The sequence below is a fragment of the Nyctereutes procyonoides genome, unplaced genomic scaffold (assembly GCF_905146905.1).
Source record: "Nyctereutes procyonoides isolate TBG_1078 unplaced genomic scaffold, NYPRO_anot_genome, whole genome shotgun sequence".
Taxonomy (NCBI): Eukaryota; Metazoa; Chordata; class Mammalia; order Carnivora; family Canidae; genus Nyctereutes; species Nyctereutes procyonoides.
Window position 1 is genome coordinate 38,406,013 of NW_026575126.1, and position 18,349 is coordinate 38,424,361.

General features: G+C 55.0%; 1 protein-coding gene and 1 pseudogene across 7 annotated transcripts in view; one reads left to right on the top strand and one right to left on the bottom strand.

Annotated features, from left to right (window-relative positions):
• Nucleotides 1-22: 22 nt before the first annotated feature.
• Nucleotides 23-18,349, bottom strand: part of IFT140 (intraflagellar transport 140) — an 82,444-nt gene continuing 64,117 nt past the window's right edge. For 5 of the 7 annotated variants that reach the window (XM_055341106.1, XM_055341103.1, XM_055341102.1 and 2 more), the window contains 12 exons: nucleotides 13,808-13,985; nucleotides 13,144-13,334; nucleotides 12,811-12,906; nucleotides 12,368-12,500; nucleotides 12,149-12,292; nucleotides 11,020-11,148; nucleotides 10,763-10,945; nucleotides 7,605-7,811; nucleotides 7,127-7,339; nucleotides 6,880-7,046; nucleotides 5,688-5,829; nucleotides 24-742 (listed from right to left, as the gene is read on the bottom strand). In XM_055341106.1, coding sequence (XP_055197081.1) covers nucleotides 536-742; nucleotides 5,688-5,829; nucleotides 6,880-7,046; nucleotides 7,127-7,339; nucleotides 7,605-7,811; nucleotides 10,763-10,945; nucleotides 11,020-11,148; nucleotides 12,149-12,292; nucleotides 12,368-12,500; nucleotides 12,811-12,906; nucleotides 13,144-13,334; nucleotides 13,808-13,985 — 1,990 coding nt within the window. In that variant the 3' untranslated portion in view covers nucleotides 24-535. Of the gene's footprint in view, nucleotides 743-5,687; nucleotides 5,830-6,879; nucleotides 7,047-7,126; nucleotides 7,340-7,604; nucleotides 7,812-10,762; nucleotides 10,946-11,019; nucleotides 11,149-12,148; nucleotides 12,293-12,367; nucleotides 12,501-12,810; nucleotides 12,907-13,143; nucleotides 13,335-13,807; nucleotides 13,986-18,349 lie in introns of all 7 variants that reach the window. The other 2 variants (XM_055341108.1, XM_055341107.1) reach the window with 1 other exon arrangement.
• On the top strand, nucleotides 17,014-17,121 carry LOC129520339 (small nucleolar RNA SNORA72; annotated as a pseudogene).

An 18,349-nucleotide genomic window follows, 5' to 3' on the forward strand; every position in this document is an offset into this window, starting at 1 on the left:
CTCTGAGCTGCTTGGCACGGTCCGCAGGGACACAGGTGCTGGAGGCTGCTGGGAGGCGCTGGGGTGGGAAGGTCCCACCTGGCTCTGACCCGCCACAAGGCCGGCCCTTCAGCGGGAGCTGGTGACACTGCTGCGTGAGGCTGCCTTGTGAAGGCCCTGGCCCCCGACTGGTCACCATGTCACCTGAGCAGAGCCTCCCCTCCCCTATGTGTGCGTCCTGCTGGAAACTCAGAAGTGTGCTTAGGCGCTTGCCATGTGCTGGGGACGAGGCACAGTGATATGCTAACATCGAGTTCTAGTTTTTTAGGCTTTATAATCTGGGAGACTTGGGAGACTGTCATGGAAAAAAATGGGACAACACCCTTCATAGTAAAGGGACCTCAGAGGCCAGGATGCCAGAAGGACATACACTGGCCCCTTCTAAGCAGGGTGGCCAGGGCCCTGGAGCGTCAAACCCAAGTTTTTATTTCAACAAGAAAGTCGGGCTCTTGCTATGAACCCTGGAAAGTTCCAAAGGAGCTGAAGGCAGTGGCTCTCAGGGGTCGTTCTCCACCTCCTCCAGCACCTCTTCATCCACTTCCTTATGGTCCTCTGCGCTGTTGTGGTGGACCCGCTCCGGCACAGTGCGCATGAGAGGGATGCCCAGGCCCTGGTGCACGGCGTCCACAGTCCGCTGGTTCACGTAGTAGGACATGTTGGCAGAGGGCACTCGCTTCTGCATCTCCTCCAGATACTTGTAGGCCTGTGTCGGGACAGCCGTTACCAGGTTAGTTCACAGCGAAAACCCCAGAGCTCGCCCCCTTGGTCCTGGACTGGGCGCCCACCCCCGAGGCCATGAGGAGGATGGCTTCACAAGAGGGACCTGGGGGCAACTGGTTGTGACCGCCCAGCCTTTCCAAGGGCTGGTGGTGTCCAAAGTTCAGGCTCTGACCGTCCGTGCTGTCGGCTGTGATCAGCACTCGCAGCTGAGTAGGTACAGCCAGCTTCCCTGGGAAGTCCTGTGAGCGGCCTGTGTACAAGGACCCAAGTGTTTGGGGGCCATGCTCCCTGTAGATCTGCTCACCTGGACGCACCCAGGGAGACCTAAAGGAAGGATGCATTCACTCTGGAGATTGCCTGTCGGGTGGCAGGGCAGGCGGCAGTATGTAAATGGTCTGTCCTGCTTACTTTGACAGAGCATCACATCTACCCCAGCTAGGTGGGCCTGTGATTGAACTTAATGTGTGCGGGACGCTGGGTGGCTCAGCGGTTGAGCGTCTGCCTTGGGCTCAGGACGTGATCCTAGGGTCCCAGGATCCAGTCCTGCATCGGGCTCCCTGTGGGGAGCCTGCTTCTCCCTCTGCCTGTGTCTCTGCCTCTCTCTCTCTCTGTCTCTCATGAATAGATAAATTAAAAAAAAAAAAAAAAAGGAACTTATCTGTGTGGTTCCCGATGTGGGACTCGATCCTGGGACTCCAGGATCATGCCCTGGGCCAAAGGCAGGTGCTCAACCACTGAGCTACCCAGGCTTCCCATATCTGTGTGATTCTTGAACTTAAGGAAGTAAACCATGGTACTGTCCGGGGTTTTCCTGTGGAAATTTCTCTGGTTCTGCCAGTGGGCATAAGTGGGAGAGGCTGGGGTCGGGGGATCCAAGGCAGGATAGCCTGAGCCTCCCACAGAGCACCACACTTACATCTGCCCACACTGCCCACACCTGTCCACACATGCCTATGCCTGCCCACACCTGCTGTGCCATCTCATATCTGCCTACACCTGCCTGCATGTGTCCACACTTGCCTGTGTGTGCCCATACCTGCCCATGCCTGCTATACCTGACCACACCTGCCCATGCCTGCTGTGCTGGCTCACATCTGCCTATACCTGCCCACACCTGTCCACACATGCCAATGCCTGCCTGCACCTGCTGTGCTGCCGTACATCTGCCCACACCTGTCCATGCCTGACCACACGCACTGTCCCGACTCACATCTGCCTACCCCTGCCCACACCTGCTGTCTGGCTCACATCTGCCTACACTTACCTGCACGTGTCCACACTTGCCTATACCTGCCCACACGTGTCCATGCCTGCTTTACCTGCCCACATCTAAGCATGAGGAGAGGAGCAGGTCTCATGTGGTTTCTAAGGCTTACTGCCAAAGTACACTTTATATTAGTTCAGATGTGATTAAAATTTCTAGGAGTTCAACTTTTTTTTTTTTTACACAAGGAATGATAAGATTATCATTAAGATCTTAATGATTCTTAACGGTGATAAAAATTTCCAGAGCAATTTTATTTTGGGCAGACAGAACTAAGATACGAAAAGTAAGAGAAAAAGATGAACACAGAAAAGCTATGGTTGTTGGAAGGATGGAGGATGGGCAGAGTGCAAGCCCCTGGTGCTCTCAAGCGGGGGAGAAGGGGCACCCACACAGGAAGAGACTGGCTGCTGTGAGCCAGGTGCTGTGCCCAGGACATAGGAAAGTGGATCACAGCCAAGGCTTGGAGCTGCGGGGAGCAAGTGGAATTCAGGGCTGGGGATGGAGAAGCAAGGAGCTGCCAGAGACCACGGCGCTGTACCATGGCATGGGGCGTATCCCCCCCCCCCCATGTGCAGAGCTGGTTTCACAATGGGCAAGGCAGCAGTTTCCAGAAGGAAGGCGTGGTCATCAGACAGATGAAGGGTGATGAACACAGAAATGCTCCTGGCTGTCTTGGCCGCTGAGGACACCCACTGTCTAGGGTCAGGGCATCAGGGCTGGGCTCTGGCATGGTGGCAGTGGCTAGGTGAATGTGAGGGGGCAGTGGGAGATGTGGAGCATGAACAGGCACCTTCTTTCCCCATCAGAGGACACTTAGGTGTGCCTACCTCCTCTCCACTCACAAATCTGTTTCTTTCTTTTAGGTTAAGATTGCTAAGTTCTATAGGATCCAAACAAGACAGCAAAGAATCTGGCAAAATTAAGAGTGATGGGGGCTGACTTCAAGTCCCACCCAAGCTAATGTACTGAGCAGCGAGTCCTGCCATTGGCTGCCACGGGGGAGAGCTAGGACTCTAAGTTGAGGGGAAGGAAGGAAGGAAGGAAGGAAGGAAGGAAGGAGGGAGGGAGGGAGGGAGGGAGGGAGGGAGGGAGGGAGGAAGGAAGGAAGGAAGGAAGGAAGGAAGGAAGGAAGGAAGGAAGGAAGGAAGGAATATCCTCTTTGCAGGAACATAACAGAATCCAGAGTCTCAACACTGGTTTGTCCACAGTGTCCGGGACATAAAAGAATTGCTGGATGTAAGAAGCAACAGAAAAACCACGACCTACACTCGAAAGACAAGAAAAATCATAGAGACTAACTGGACACGATCCAGAGCCTACTAGAAGGGCAAGTTTTAATGCCTGGTGAAAAGTAGGGACAGGAGCAGCATCAGAGTGGATACTGTCCAAGACTCGTGAACTTGAAGCAAAAGCAAGGGCCAAATATAAAAATCAGAAAAAATTCTGGAAAATGAAAAGAGAGAAAAGAGAATCATTTGAGCCAAGACACAATCTACACAGATAATTGGAGTTCCATAGGGAGAGGACACAGAGATAGAAGAGGACTTCCCACAGATGGGCAGAAAACACTGGCAGGGCATCTGCCAGTCACAGAAAAGTACCTGAAATTCACAAGGGCCACAAGCAACGGAAGAAGACAAACCCTGCACAAAACAATGGGGGATGATTCGGACACTCAGAGGAGGAGATAAGCATATGACAAGGGGCTCAACGCTGCTAGTCCCTGAGAGGGTACACTCAAGCCACATAGAGACTTCGCTCTGCACCCACTGGGACCGTGGGCATTAAAGGCCCATAATACCAAGTGTGGGCAGAGATGAGGGAGCACACCAGTGCAGAGTGTGAGCTCAACTCGTCCCTTCCGCACGGGACACCATCTTTGGAAACGTGACTGAAGTTCAGTTGTGGTTTTACTCAGGCCTGGGTTTGTGGCAGATGTTTTCTCAGAAATGAACAAAGGTGGCCACCACTTCAAGGAAAATAGTAATGGGCCGTGTTTTCACTCAGGATAGAATGGGAGCTTTCACAAGAAGAATTTCAGAAACCTTAGGTATCAGCCACCAAGAGCTGGACATCCTCTCAAAACCTAAAGACTTTTCTGATGAGGTTGATGGTGATACCAGCAAACAGGATTTTTTGATTTCTATAATGAAACATGTTAACATTTGCTAATTCAGTGAAGCCGTATTTTCCAGATGAGCAACTTACTGTTATAAAATGATGTGTGTGTAAAAGATTCAAGATGGACCAGCGAGCTGTAATGTAAGAGTATTACAACAGCATCCTGACTTGGCAGCTGTTAAGAGGCCCCACTGGCTGAGTTTTGGTGTAGGCTCAAAAGTGGCCTGCGACTATCTGAGGGCCCGGCCTCTCACATGCATACTGGTGCGAGGCTAGATTTTCTTCATGTACTTCAGCTAAAAAAACCCATTTGACCAAATTGAGAGCAGAAGCAGAAATGGAGAGTCCCTCCAGCTGTCCTCTAAGACATTACAGAGACCTGGAAACGTGCAAAACAGTGCTACTTTTCCTACTCGGTGTCCCAGTGCAAAGGGGTCCTGAGACCAAAATGTCTGGACACCGCTGTGCTGAAATGAATCATCGAAATCCTTCTACAGGGACAACCTGGGTGGCTCAACGGTTTAGCGCCGCCTTCAGTCCAGGGCGTGATCCTGGAGACCCGGGATCGAGTCCCATGTCGGACTCCCTGCATGTAGCCTGCTTCTCTCTCTGCCTGTGTCTCTGCCTCTCTCTCTCTCTGTGTGTGTATCTCTCATGAATAAATAAATAAATAAAAATCTTTAAAAAAAAAAAAAAGGAAGAAAGAAAAAAGAAATCCTTCTACAAAGAAAGCTCCAGGCCCAGGTCAGCTCACTTATGCATTCTATCAAAACTGAAGAAAGAAATAAGAACAATCTTAGGTAAACTCTTTCAGAGAATACAGGAGGCAGGCACGCTCCCGAGCACACACCATAAGGCTACAATAACCTTGACACCAACAACGGAGACTCTACAAGAGAGAAACTAGAGAAAAGTCTGTCAGTTTCAGAAAACGTGAAACACACTAGCCTTATGACCCCGCCGTCCCAGCCCTGGGTGTCCAAGTGTTAGTGAACTAAGGGGGAAGGCAAGATGGCTGCAACTCACATATCACTCAGAAAAAATACCCATTTTATATATGAAATAGAAATATGAAAGCATACATATAGAATAAGTGTGGCAAAATGTTAAAAAGTGCCGAATCTAGTAAAGGGTATATCTAGGTTCTATTATTCTTTTTTTTTTTTTTTAATTTTTTTTTTTTTTATTTATTTATGATAGTCACACAGAGAGAGAGAGAGAGGCAGAGACACAGGCAGAGGGAGAAGCAGGCTCCATGCACCGGGAGCCCGACGCGGGATTCGATCCGGGGTCTCCAGGATCGCGCCCTGGGCCAAAGACAGGCGCCAAACCGCTGCGCCACCCAGGGATCCCTAGGTTCTATTATTCTTGAAACTTCTCAGTTTGAAATGATTTCAAAGTCGAACAGGAGAAGCGCCTCCTCACCAAGAGCTCCCAGCTCCCTTGGGCTCAGAGAGTGGGGACGGCCGTGGGTGCAGCCTTCCCACAGTCACCCTGGAGCACCCTGAAGCCCTCAGGCAGCCAGAGGCTGCAGCCTCACCATGTGGAACTCCTCCCCCTGCAGGTAGTGCTGCACCAGGAAGCCATAGACATCCCCAACGCGGATGGTGCCTTCCAGCTCCGGCTCCTCCAGGAGCAGCTCACACTGCTTCACCGCCTCCTTGGGGTCCTCGGGGTACATCCTGCCGAGAGCAGAGTTGGTGAAGCCCAAACCCAGAACACTGCTGTGCGTCAAGGCTCAGAGCGGCCTTGTGGCCCAAATGAGCAGCTCTGGGGTTGGCGGGACCAAACTTTTGTAAAGTCAATTCCCGAGAATGCAATGAATTCATTAATGAGTTCATTCATAAACTCACTGATTCATTTAATAAGAACTTACTAATAAATCATAGTCCTTATACCGCGCTAGACTCAGCTCGTCACCCCAGGCCCCGCCTGGTTACCAGTCTGGTGGGGGACACTGTGAGGCAGGGGGGACATGGGGCACCCTGCCCGAGGTGGTCAGGCACAGGGTGAGCAGTCCTTGCCACCCATCGGCCCCCTCCCCCCCCAGCCCTCCTGCAGCCCAGCTCAGCAGATATTCCAGGACTTAAACCTCCAAGCAGGGAGCCCCACTTTATACAACAGAGTTCAATATAGTTTTGGATCTTTTCTTCCAAAAGCTTGTTCCCAGATAAGGAAAATGCTTTCATTGGTTTAGGCAGAAGCTGAGCTCTGCTGCCCACACAGCAGGCTATTGGAAAAGCTGAATGAGTTGCCAATAGATAAAAACTGGCCTCATGTCCAAATTTAGATGCATGGTCTCTCCTGAAATAGCAACACCGTGCTGCCCCCAGCCTCCTCCGTCCTGTGGCCCCAGGTGGCATAGTGGCCCACCTGCTTGAAACCACTGAGCTGGAGTCCCGCTCACACCTGAGCAGGTCCCGGGGTCCCCTCAGACATCCACTCTCTTGACCTGCATCTACCTAACCGCTCCCACCCCAGACTTCGCTTTCTGGAACGGTCTTCCTGGCAGTGTGCCCAGGTTTGGGGGATTCCCCAGGAGGAGCTCAGCACAAAGGAGGCAACATCATGTCCGTGTGTCCTACTTAGGGTCCACGGGGCTCCTCTGCGGAAACGCTCACTAGAAGTGAAACCGGTCTGGTCCCTGGCAGGCAGAGGGGTCTGGGGGCTCCACGGGGCCCGAGGTGTAGCCCACTCTGTATCCCTGCTTCCTCGCTTTGCTGTGAACACACCTTCGGGCCTGGATGAACCTCTTCACCAGTGTCATCTTGCTCTGCAGCTGGGCCAGCTTGGTCTCCTGATCCAGGGGGCTCTGAGCCTTGGCCTTGGAGAGGCACTTGTGGGCCTCGGTCAGCGCCCCGTGGGCTTTGTCGTAGTTCTGGTACTCATCGATCTCTACCTACATGGAGAAGGCCGGTCAGGGCCCACAGGGCTCCACAACCCTCCCGGGGGTCCTGGCTCTGGGAGGAGGCTCTGTACCTGGGCACAGGCATCGTAGAAGCTGGACAGAAGGTCTAGGGCGCGCCCCTTGGTGTAGAAGCTGATGATGTTCTTCATGATCTCCGGCTCCTTCCGCCAGTCCAGGGACTGCAGGTAGTTGGCAGCCATGATGTAGATTTCCTTTTGCCTCGAGACGCCTGCAAAGAACACGATTTTCTCCGTGTCCCCAGACTTCAGCAGTGCTCTCATGGCCTAGACGAGGAAGAGGAAGAGGGGGCTGGGCTCAGAGCTGGTGGTGAAGGTCCGCCAGCCCTCCCCCAAGGATCACACAGGATTTTACAACAGGGAGCTCAGGGCTCCTCCATGCGCCGTGTCCTGGGAAGCCTTGGCTGGGGAAACTCATGACCAAGGGCTGCACTCAGGGCAGATGGAAACCCGACCGTGGGGACACTGCTCCCAACTGGCAGTGGAAGCCACACGCTGGTTGACATGACGGGCCGCCCGGGCCAGCGCTCACCTTCAGCTTGTTCCCCGCCTGTGTGTACTTCTTGGTCGCCAGGTGGTAGTTGCCCTGGCGCATGCAGCAGTTTGCGATCTGCTCCAGCAGCTGGCGCCGGGACTCTTCAGACAGGTCCTTGGAGTCCTTGGACACGGTCATCTTTTCGGCCATCTCCTCGGTGATGGTCATGTTCTGCTCCAGGCAAAGCCGCAGGGCTTCGTGATACTGCAGGGCGCCACAGAAGCCGGCAAGGGGCGGTTACCGCCGGGCGGCAGGGGAGGCCAGGCCCTCAACCCAGTGGCAGCCCCTGCCCGTGGCCCGCCGTGCATGTGAAAGGGCAAGGATGGGACGCACTCACCGGGCACAGGCGGACACTCAGCCATGTGATTCACACTCTTAACACCCTGAGATGCAATGAGGGGAACGTGGAGCTCAAAAGAATACTGTGTTGGTTGTGGGAGGAAAAGAAACCAGAAACCAATTTTCTCCTACACTGCTTTTCTATTTTTTAGGCTAAGGGTTTTGATTAATCTTCTTAAAAATGTAAGAGAAATTTTATGCCCTCCACTAAATAACATGTCTCGGACAAAAAAAAAAAACGTATATCCTGGAGGCAATCCCATCTCCGTATGTAAGAGGCTGCTTGGTGCTCCGCCACAGCGAGAGCAGGGACGTCCCCAGTCGCAGCAGAGAGCTGGTCCAGCCATCGAGTGTGTGCCACCCCACGCGTGCAAATGTGCAGAAGACGGATCCCAAGGATGGGACGCGCCAGGTGGAGGGATGTGTAAGTTCTATGGAGACAGGCACTGCCTGTAGAGTCTGCTCCCACGACAGGCTGGCAGGTCTGCCAAGCTTTTCACCTTTACTGGCCTAATTTAGGGCAAATGGGACCTCTGTGATTTTGATCTGTAGTTCTCTTACTACAGATGAGGCTAAGTATCTGATGTTCTGGAACCGCCCACATTTTCTTCTTAAAATAAATTGTCCATATTCTTTGTCCTTTTCTTTTGAGTTGTTGGCAAATTTCTTACTGGTTCATAGGAACACCATATATGTTAGGAAAATTAGAATTTGGGACGGAGGTAGGATACCGTTTTCCCCCATTTTATTATTTAACTTTAACCTTTTTTAAATAAAGATTTTATTTATTCATGAGAGACACAGAGAAAGAGAGAGAGAGAGAGAGGCAGAGACACAGGCAGAGGGAGAAGCAGGCTCCATGCCGGGAGCCCGATGCGGGACTCAATTCCTGGACTCCAGGATCATGTCCTGAGCCAAAGGCAGGCGCTAAACTGCTGAGCCACCCAGGGATCCCTAACTTTAACTTTTTTATGGTGCTTTTCCTAGGTGCTATTTTCAGATTTACATTTGGCCGGATGGATCAGTCCTTCCCCTGGGGGTTTAGCTTTTGAATCATATTTAGAAGACACCTTTCCTCTTTTGAGATCGTATAAGACATCCGTGGCTTTTGGTGGAACAGCTGCTGTTTTGCTGACACACTTAAGTCTCAGACCCAGCTGGAATTTACTGGGATGCAGGAGATAAGTGGGGTTTACCTTTGTGTTTTCCCAAGCGGCTGCCCGGTCGCATCAAGTCCCTTTACTGGGCGGGTCACCCCCTGCCTGTTGCTGCGAAACGCTCCCCTGCACATACTCGACGTGCATGTGTAAGTGGCTCTATGACTGAATTTTCTAAGATTTTCCCACTCACCCGTAGGCCTGATCACATACCAATCGTTCTACCTGTCATGTATGTTACAATCTGGGGGCTTAATCATGTCCTGTTAATCTTCCAGATTCTTCCTGGCTGTTGTGGCTTATCTGGTTTTCACTGCAAAACTATAGAATCCACTTATCTGGTTAGAGAAAGCCCTGTGGTATTTCTCCTGGGGTCAGATTAGATCTGGTGCTGCCTTAGGGAGGGTAGACACATGTATCTTTCAGGTCTTTCTGGAACACGTGCTCAAGAATTCTGTGTTGCTCAACAGTGAGGCACTAAACTGTAAACATAATTCTGACTTCAGGAGAAAGGTACAATTTGGACAGGCTAATTTTGCATGATTAACAATCTCCTATGTCTTCCCTCAGTGCCTATCGGGAGAATCTATCTACTTAAACAATGTCAGGGCCACACATGAGGACAGCCTCTTTTGAACGCTAGAAGAAAGTGCCGGTGAGGATGTGGTGGCATCAGGGGGTGCAGCTAGGGTTGGGATGTACGCCAGGGCAGCCGGGTGGAAGGACGTCTGGGGGTCCCTTGAACAACTAGAACCGAGTTACCAGACGATGTGACAATTCTGGTTCTGGGTAAACACCCAGAAGAATGGAAAACAGCGTTCTGAAGAGAGATGTGTATGCTTGTGTACCACAGAAGCGTGGTTCACAGGAGCCAAGAGGTGGAGGCTGCCCACGGCCGTGGAAGGACACCCTGACACCTGCTACCACATGGATGAACCCTGACAACAGGACGTTCAGGGAAACAAGAGGGACCCAGAAGGACAAATCCTGTATGACTCCACTTATATACAGTCCTTGGAGTCGTCCAACTCATAGACACAGAAGGCAGTTGGAGAGGGATCCCTGGGTGGCGCAGCGGTTTGGCGCCTGCCTTTGGCCCAGGGCGCGATCCTGGAGATCCGGGATCGAATCCCACATCGGGCTTCCGGTGCATGGAGCCCGCTTCTCCCTCTGCCTGTGTCTCTGCCTCTCTCTCTCTCTATCATAAAAAAAAAAAAAAAAAATTAAAAAAAAAAAAAAAGAAGGCAGTTGGAGGGTGCCAGGGGCTGGGGAGCTGGTTGACAGGGACAGTGCTTGTGGTACAAGATGAAAGGAGGTGCCTAGAGATGGCTCTCACCACAGCGTGAACGTACTTGACAACACTGAGCTGCATTCTCACATTTCAGAGTGTGTACTTTACCACATATACAGAAAAGGTGAGTTTGCCTCCCTGGTCATGGTGTGAAGACACTCATGAAATGGGCAGTGACCGCACACCTGGACCGGCCGTACAAGGTGAGCCTGTCCCTAGCGCTCCTTCACCAGGGCAGGTAGGAGCCACAGGCTTCTTGTGAAGTCGCAACCATGAGAGATGGTGAAACCACATGCACTGTCTTTGGAAAGGGCGGCCCCCTGGCTTCGGGGCCCGAGTGGGTGCCAAGCGGGTGCTGCCAACCGTACCTTCTTTGCGGCCAGCAACAGCTCCACCGCCTTCTCGTACTGGCTGTGCTCAATGAAGAAATCCGAACAGCGGGCCAGGAGGGCGGGGTCCGACCTCTCGTCCAGGTCCTCTGCTATGAGCTGCAGAGCCACAAACTGCTGGGTGGCGAAGGCCAGCTCCAGGGCCTTGGAGAAGTGGCCGGCCTGCGGATGGCGGGTACTCTGAGCAGCTGCCCAAGCCCCAGGTCCCGTGAAGACCCGAGTGGCCCCTGGCTCACCTTGTGGTACAGCATGACCGCCCTGTCCACGTGCTCGCCCTTGTCTTCGTAGTAGAGTGCCGCCTCGGTCATATCCTCGGGGGAGCTCAGCAGAGCCAGGTTCATGAGCTGGTCGTCCAGGCCATTCTCCTGTGGGGGACGGGATGCCCAGGGCTTCCTGTGCAGGTCTGCTTTGGGTGCCGTGGGGGAGCCCACTGCCTCCACCCTGGCACACCGCTGGTCCATGTGACTAAGGTTTCTTTCTTTTTTTTTTAATTTTTATTTATTTATGATAGTCACACACACACAGAAAGAGAGAGAGAGGCAGAGACATAGGCAGAGGGAGAAGCAGGCTCCATCCACCAGGAGCCCGACGTGGGACTCGATCCCAGGTCTCCAGGATCGCACCCTGGGCCAAAGGCAGGCGCTAAATCGCTGCGCCACCCAGGGATCCCTAAGGTTTCTTGGTTTCTTTCTTTCTTTCTTTCTTTCTTTCTTTCTTTCTTTCTTTCTTTCTTTCTTTCAAAGATTTTATTTACTTGAGAGTGAGTGAGAGAGAAGTGGGGAGGGGCAGCGGGAGAGGGAGAAGCAGGCTCCCCACTGAGCAGGGAGCCTGATGTGGGGCTCGACCCTGGGGTCATGAGGTGAGCCGAAGGCAGATGCTTCACCCACTGGGCCATTCACATGCCCCCATGACTATGGTTTCTAACCAGTATCAGAATGTCTCACGCGGTCTGTGTACCAGAATTTTGGGGAGCTTCCTTCTTATTGTGTTGGCGGAACATTGCAGGAAGCGTGTGACATGAGGGCTTTCCAAGCTCTGGGTTGGAACACTTTGACGTATGCATAAGGTCCTTCCTGCTCTTTACAGGCCATGAGAAAGGAGCCACTCTGAGTGCTGGCTGGAGAGCTGAGGTGGCTACAGGGCTTCTCAGGGAGAACTCTGCTCTTCGGCAAACACCCAGGGGGACTGAGACCAGTGGGCGTGGTGGAAACAGGCCCTCAGCGGTGGGGGGGGACATGGCACTCACCATATAGTTCTCTTCTTCTGTTTGAAATGCTCTTGTCAGAATGTGGACAACAGCAGGGGCCTCTTTCCCCACCTGCCCCGTATTGACCAGCAGAGGCCGCACGCCGCCGCCCCGCCTACCTTGCACAGGCGGATGGCGTTGTTGAAGGCTTGCGCCCGCGTGTAGAAGTGCACTGCCTGCCTCACCTCCTCCTGGCTCTCGTACTGACGGGCCAGGTGATAGGAGGCGGCCCAGTTTCCGCTCTCGTTGGCTATCTCAGCAGCCTAGAAAGACAGCAGGGAGCCCTGGGGCTGTGTCTCCGCCTCCCCACACCCAGTGGGGCCCCGGGATGCTCCTACCTTCTGAATGTTGCCCTGGAAGCAGTAGATGCGGACCAGGGAGAAGTAGTCCTGTGCCAGCTCGTAGTAGTGTAGCGCAGCGTCCATCTCAGCCTGGCTCTCCAGGTACTGGGCCCACCACCTCCACAGGGTCCTGGGAGGAACCCGCACGCCCCAGTCAGGCCCTGTGCCCCCTGGAAAGGAGCCCTGGGTCCCCAGCACCACCCTCATAGTGCCTTCATGCGGCCAGCTGCCAGGAGAGAGTGTGCTAGCTGGGTAACAGGGCCAGGAGCGAGGTCCTGGGGTCTACAGGAAAGGCCCCACCCCAGCAGGCTGGGGACCAGCTCCAAGGGAGATCCGTGCCTCACCTGCTCCCATGGGAAGCAACAGAAGGAGGCCCCTGGGCACTACAGCAAACCCACCGTCCATCCACTGGCCATCTGAGGTCCAGTGGTGACACTCACTTGTCCTTCATCTTATTGATATAGAGCTCCAGAGACTGCAGGTCCTCCGAGAGCATCCTGGGGACCTCGAAGCGGTGGGTGTCGGACTTCTCATAGCTGCAAGAGGAAAGAAACAGCTGCTCCTCCCTATGCTCTCAGCACTTGTGGCAGTGCCCAGCTGCTCATGGCACTGCGGTGGCACAGCCAGCTTCCCCAGAGACCTGCAACCTGGAAACGGCTGGGAGGGGGGCTGTGTCTGACGTTCTCCTGAGGAGACTGGGCTCAAGGTCACCTCCGGAAGGCTGCCACCTGTCCTGAGCCCATGCCCTAGTCCAAAAGGGGCTCCATGCTTACTAGCTGAGGGCCAGGCTGTGGTCGGCACTCGCCTCCAGGTGCCGGGCGTAGTTGTAGTAGGTGGTGCGCAGATGAATGCGATCATGGAGCTCTGCGACTTCCACGGCCTTCTGCCACTGGTCAGAGGCCTGGTACAGCTTGTTCAGGAGATCGTAGCGCCCGCACTTCCTGTACAGCTGCTCGGCGTCCTCCTGGAGACGGGAGAGCCCGCATCAGCACTTGCACTCCAGGAGAGCTGCCCGTGCTCCTCTGTGAGCAGGGATGCCACATGCCAACGTGGCACTGTCCCACAGTGAAAAGGCAACACTGACTGATGTGTCAGTCAGGAAGGCTGGGGGGCCACCCCTCCATGCTGGCAAGGAGACCCCCCTGCTGCAGGTGGGTGCCTGCCTGTCCCCTTTCTTACAGGGGGTCTGCCCCCATCCCACCCACTCCCTGGGTGTACGAGTCAGGAGCTCCATGCATGTGCAAGAGACGGGGAGGACTCGGGTAGAGGAGAGAGGGCCCCCTGGCACCGCAGTGGGCTCACTCTGCCTTTTGGCTCAAGCTAGTTTGAGGAGGGTTTCTATTCTCTGCTACCGAATGGCCCAGACAAGCACTGGCCGGCCAGCCCTTCCCTCCGCCGTCTGCCAGCCTGCCCACTCCAGGGCGGCACCCGACTCACCAGCATGCCCAGCTGAATGGCCAGCATGGCCACTCTGGCCTCCAACTCCGGCTCCTGCTCGGCCTCCCGCAGCGCTCGGGCTCCACGCGCATGGCCCATGTTCCCCAGGCACACCTTGGCAACATCCAGCCGCTGGGTCTTCACGCACATGCGTGCCATGTTCTCCCAGACAGCCTCACTGTGTCAGGGACACGGCAGCTCTGTGAGCTCACAGCCCTTGCACTCCCGGCTCCCCTGAGACATGTGCCAGATGGGCGTCACTGGCATAGCAACATGGCAAACCAGATTCCCACTCCCCCCTTGGCCGAGGGCCACCTGTGGGTCCCCTGCAGCTGATGGGGATGGACCCTCTCAGACAGGCCGCCCACATACCACTTGCCTCCCTGCTTTGATGGCTGTCTGGCTGGCAAATGCTCCTCTGCGCCACACCTGCCTGGACCCTCTGCTGGACCCTCCGGCAGGGGACCCACAGGGAGAAGGGGCGTAGAGCCTTTATACCCCAGCGGAGCCCCAGCCCCGATCCCCTGAGGACCCACACAGGATGCCTGGTATGGGGTCTGTTGGTGTGCCCCTGACCTGGGCTGAACAGAGGTGGGGGTCCTGGGGATAATCCTGCACATGCCCAGAACTCCATCCTTGTCCTTGTGCTCACGAGTTGCCGCAGGGCTCCACGCAGCCCCACTGGGGAGGTTTGGACACACAGGTCCGTCCCCCCGGTATTAGCCTTCTAGCAAGTTGTCTGCTGCCAACATGGATGGGGGGGCTCGCGACCTCCCTGAAGGTCGTAGTCTCCTGTGAGTCTCGAAACCTCTGCCGCAGAGCCGCTACCCCTTGGGAAACCACGCTCCACAAAATTCAGGGGTCCTGGGGTTGCAGACCCTGTGCTCAGACCCGATGCTCTCTAAATATAACAGTGTGGACTCTGCACAACGTGGTCAAGACAACGGGCGGCTGGGTCTGATGCTTCCTGGGCTCCCAGCAGCCTTGACGAGCCTGATGGCCAAAGAAAGGCCAGGACAGGCTTTGGGGCAGGACAGACCTCCTCTCAGGTTTCCTGACACATGGGAGCGAGGTGAAGACAGCCCCAGGAGTCGGCCCGGAGCACTCGCAGGCGCGCCTGTGGTCCAAGTGCGCATCTAGGCACCCTTCCTCGCGAGCGCACGTACACGGTGGTAGGTTCCTTTGGGTCCTGCTAGAACTTTAATTCACTGGTTATAGGAGGGATGGCAGGAAAGTGCGGGGGAGACTGGTGGGCTTTGGCAAAGACAGTCGGTGAGGGGACCCTGTGCACCGTTGGGTGGCAATGCCCCTGGTGACCTAGCACAGGGCCCCCCTCAGCCCCGTGGGCACTTTACCCGGTACCAGCCTCCTTCCCCGACACTCACTCGGGAATTCAGGCGACGGCAGCGGCTGAGAGCAGAAGCCCCATGAAACCTGTGTGGCTGGCTTTGCCCTCGTCGGCCAAGGCTTTGGGCAAGAATCACTTTCTCTGCCCTCAATTCCCTCCCCAGCAGCAAGCTTCTGGTGGGGGAAGTGGGGGCAGCAGGGTGCCCTGGTCACAGTTGGACTCAGGAGGTGGCTCTTCGCTCACAGAACGGATGCACAGCTGCCAGTCCCCTGGCGGGCAGGTGGGCAAGTGCTGCGGACCAGGCGCTGCCAGGACAAGCCCCTCCCTTCTCCCTTTCCAGATGGTTCTGCCTGGGAACCGTAAGATGCCCCCAGCCCTAGGACCCATGTGGGGGCATGGACGAGGCCTCCATACCCTCTCCCCACCCTCTGCACAGTCCAGAAAACAGACGGCTGATATCTGCATGCGTTTCAAGTGGAAAACTGGAATAAGCAGAGAAACTCAGCAGCCCATCCCAGAGCCTTCACTGACTTAGTTTCCCTGTGTGTCCCTGGGCCTGCGGTGTGCAGGAGCAGCCCGGCTGCTCCCGTGCCACCCTCCGAGCTGAACCACCAGTGGCCATCCCCTCACCTGGGGTGGGGGGCTGGGGGGAGCCTGCCCTGAAGCGGCAGCCAGAGACCCAGGGCCGGGGAAGGGTCCCCGCCACCCGCCGCTGCAGGATGGGGTTTTGAACAGCTGCCACCCCCACAGCTCCAGCCCTTCCTGTCGTCCTGCCGGCGACGATCTCACATCTGCACTTCATCAACGTGAGAGCTGCAGATGCCAGAACACGCAGGCTGCTGAGGGGCCCGGCCTGAAGACGGCCCCCTTTCTGGAAAGCTCTGACTTGAGAGCTGCCAGAACCGGCCCTGGAGTCCCCTCTTCTCAGGCCTGCAGGGTCACCGCTTCCCCGTCCACCAAGCAGCCGGAGCGTCTCTGCCCCGAGACAAAGCTCCTGCCCGCCCCACTGCCTGTGCAGGAACAGGGCAGGTGCCCTGGTGCTGCAGCTGCACTGTGCCCGCCCTGTGCCCCACACGCACAACTCGGGAGGACGGGGAGGGCCCTCAGGAGGTCTGGTGTCCAGGTGGGCCCCATGGTCACATATGAGTGAAGAGCCCACATGGGGTCACCTCTCTCCTCTGTAGGCAGGGCCTCCCGGCCTCACCTGGCAGGGGAGCTGGATGGAGCTGATCCAGCAGGCACCAAAGACCCCCCCAAAGATAAGTGATTTAAACAAATTATGGTGGTGGCGTTGGGAGAGCCTCCTTGCGGAGGTGACCTGCTGCACCCTGTGCTTAGGGACTCAGTGGTCCTAGTCTTCTGGGGAGAAGGGGGCCATGTGCAGAGGGCTATGGGTGTCTCCCTGGAGCCCCCAGGACACTGGAGCAGAGACGGGAGAGTGGAACACAGGCTAAGGAGAGGATGCGGGGGCAAGAACTCAGCTGATGCATCTGCTACAAATTCGGCTGGGAAAAATGCTGAAATAAGCCAGATCCCTCCGGGACTGGAAGGGAAGATGATTCTCCAAAGACCCCCTGCCTTTCGGGGACACAGGCTTGGTGGTGCAGGGAGCCACACCTTGCCTGCTGTGGTTGCAGAGCCCCCTACAAACAAGTGATCCAAAGTAATGGAGGGGGGATCCCTGGGTGGCGCAGCGGTTTAGTGCCTGCCTTTGGCCCAGGGCACGATCCTGGGGACCCAGGATCAAATCCCACGTCGGGCTCCCGGTGCATGGAGCCTGCTTCTCCCTCTGCCTGTGTCTCTGCCTCTCTCTCTCTATCATAAATAAATAAAAATTAAAAAAAAAAGTAATGGAGGGCCATGAATATTCTTGCTGTTCTGATTTTGTAACAATCAGGGCAGGTAAACATTCACTAAATTAAGACCACGTATGTGGGACACCTGGGTGGCTCAGCAGTTGAGCACCTGCCTTTGGTCCAGGGATCGAGTCCCGCATCAGGCTCTGCGCAGGGAGCCTACTTCTGCCTCTGCCTGTGTCTCTACCTCTCTCATGAATAAATAAAATCTTAAAAAAAAAAGAAAAGAACACTTATGTGTCCACACACCTAGTTCTTTCCCTGCATCTGGTTTTATCAACACTGGTGATAGATGAAGTCTGATTTATATGATGCATTTTTTTAAGGTTTTATTTACTTGAGAGAGAGAGTGCACGAGAGAGCGTAAGCATGCACAGGGGCTGGGGTGGGTGGAGGAAGATGGAAGATTCTCAAGCCAACTCTGGGCTGAGCACAGAGCCTGATGTGGGGCTCGATTCCACGACCCTGAGATCATGGCCTGAGCTGAAACCAAGAGCTAGACACTCAACCCACTGAGCCACCCAGGCGCCCCTCTGATGCATCTTACGAGGAAGATGTCTGTGACTCTAGATGTCATTCTTTTTTTTTTTTTCTTTTTTTTTTTTTTTTTTATTTACGATAGTCATACAGAGAGAGAGAGAGAGGCAGAGACACAGGCAGAGGGAGAAGCAGGCTCCATGCACCGGGAGCCTGACGTGGGATTCGATCCCGGGTCTCCAGGATCGCGCCCTGGGCCAAAGGCAGGCGCCAAACCGCTGCGCCACCCAGGGATCCCTCTAGATGTCATTCTTGAGAAATGACACTAGAGCAGGTGTCAATAACTTGAGATAACTTGTTAATCTGATTACCAGTTGCCATTAAATGTATTGCAAAAGTTGAAAAAAAAAAAGTTAAAAGCCCCAAATGAAAAACCCACAAAGTAAAGAGGCTCAAGGCTTCTAGGGCGCAGGGCTCAGTGTCAAAGTCGCAAGACCTCTCTGGAGTTCCAGAAGCGGGGGGTGAGTGGGGTACAGGCAGGCAGGCCAGCTGAGGGGACCAGGCCGGTTGCACAGCTGGGCTTATCTCACCACCTCTGTGACCTGGGCAGGTGCACAGCCTCCCCGTACTCCAGCCTCCTCCCTTGAGACGGGGGCGCCCGGTGATGAGCAGCCAGCTCGGGGCCCACGAGGTTTGACTGCACACATCCATGGTGTGTGTGCTGGTAAAGAGGCGCATGGCCACTTGTCGGCCTCGGCTGGGTGTGGGGTCTCAGAGCGGGCGGCACGGCCTCGCCCCAGTGTACACGTGCTCAAGGGCTGGGGGGATGCAGTCAGCACAAACCACACTCCCTCGGGCCTC